The sequence below is a fragment of the Sphaeroforma arctica genome (genome assembly GCF_001186125.1).
Source record: "Sphaeroforma arctica JP610 unplaced genomic scaffold supercont1.763, whole genome shotgun sequence".
NCBI classification, from domain to species: domain Eukaryota; class Ichthyosporea; order Ichthyophonida; genus Sphaeroforma; species Sphaeroforma arctica.
Genome location: NW_014039795.1, coordinates 10543 through 11433, shown reverse-complemented (window position 1 = coordinate 11433; position 891 = coordinate 10543). Strand labels below are relative to the sequence as shown.

At 41.9% G+C, this 891-nt stretch overlaps 1 protein-coding gene across 1 annotated transcript; it reads right to left on the bottom strand.

Moving 5' to 3' along the window:
- Window positions 1-141: 141 nt before the first annotated feature.
- Window positions 142-432, bottom strand: SARC_08459 (hypothetical protein; the record flags this gene model as incomplete). Its single annotated transcript, XM_014297559.1, has 2 exons — window positions 259-432; window positions 142-172 (listed from the first exon to the last, which is right to left on the bottom strand). Exons 1-2 carry the CDS (start codon window positions 423-425, stop codon window positions 142-144), a joined length of 198 nt encoding a protein of 65 aa, XP_014153034.1. The 5' UTR covers window positions 426-432.
- Window positions 433-891: the final 459 nt, after the last annotated feature.

Sequence of the window (891 nt, the reverse complement as noted above, 5' to 3'; positions counted from 1 at the left end):
ATATATATACATATATACATCATATATACATACATATATACATTTTATATATATATATATATATATATATCAGGTTCTCTATTAGAAAATAAATGAAACAGTCAGGAATTAATTTCTCATAGATCGATAATAGAATGAGAGCTACCGCACGCTAAATACATGCGCAGGAATGCTGTCAAGGTAGTGGCGGTCGCAAACGATTACGCACGCGACAACGCACGCAAATAATAATTATTCATCGTGAACGAAGCCTCATACCCTTCGATAGAAAAAACACTGCCTCCCAAGGCATTCCTAAACCATGTTCGTTTCTTCAACAGTAAGTGCTTCGCAGTTGGGCACATCTCAACAACCTCCTCTGAAACATTGAAAAGGATTCCGTCGCTGCTCTGGAAGCGGACGTGATTCCTACCAAAGATTGGCATCTTGGCCTGTGACTTACGTACATATGACTTATTGTGCGTGTGTAAAGGCGTAATACAAGTTGTATTGCAATATTCTCGGGGGGGGTGGATGACTGAGGAGTGGGGACTGAGGTCTGGGAGGCTGGGGGTGGAGAAATAAATTAAAGAGAATGCCGTCATGCACTTCGAGCCAGTATGAACTAATTTTGAGAAAAGAAAAAAAAGGATAATATAGCTATGAATATGTATTGAATTCCGATCGTCGATGGTAGAACAACGCTACAATATTTAATATTAAATATATACCCCCTCTCACTCTCGCTACTACTAGTAGAGAGCGGGAGCGGCTGCGGGCTTGGGGGCTTGGGGCGGGGAGTGGGGGACGTGGGCGAAGGGGGAGGGGCGGGGGAGTTTAGTGAATATTTTGACAATTTAGAGTTTTAGACACAGGGATATGGCTATTTTAGCAGTGTCAAAAACATGTTTT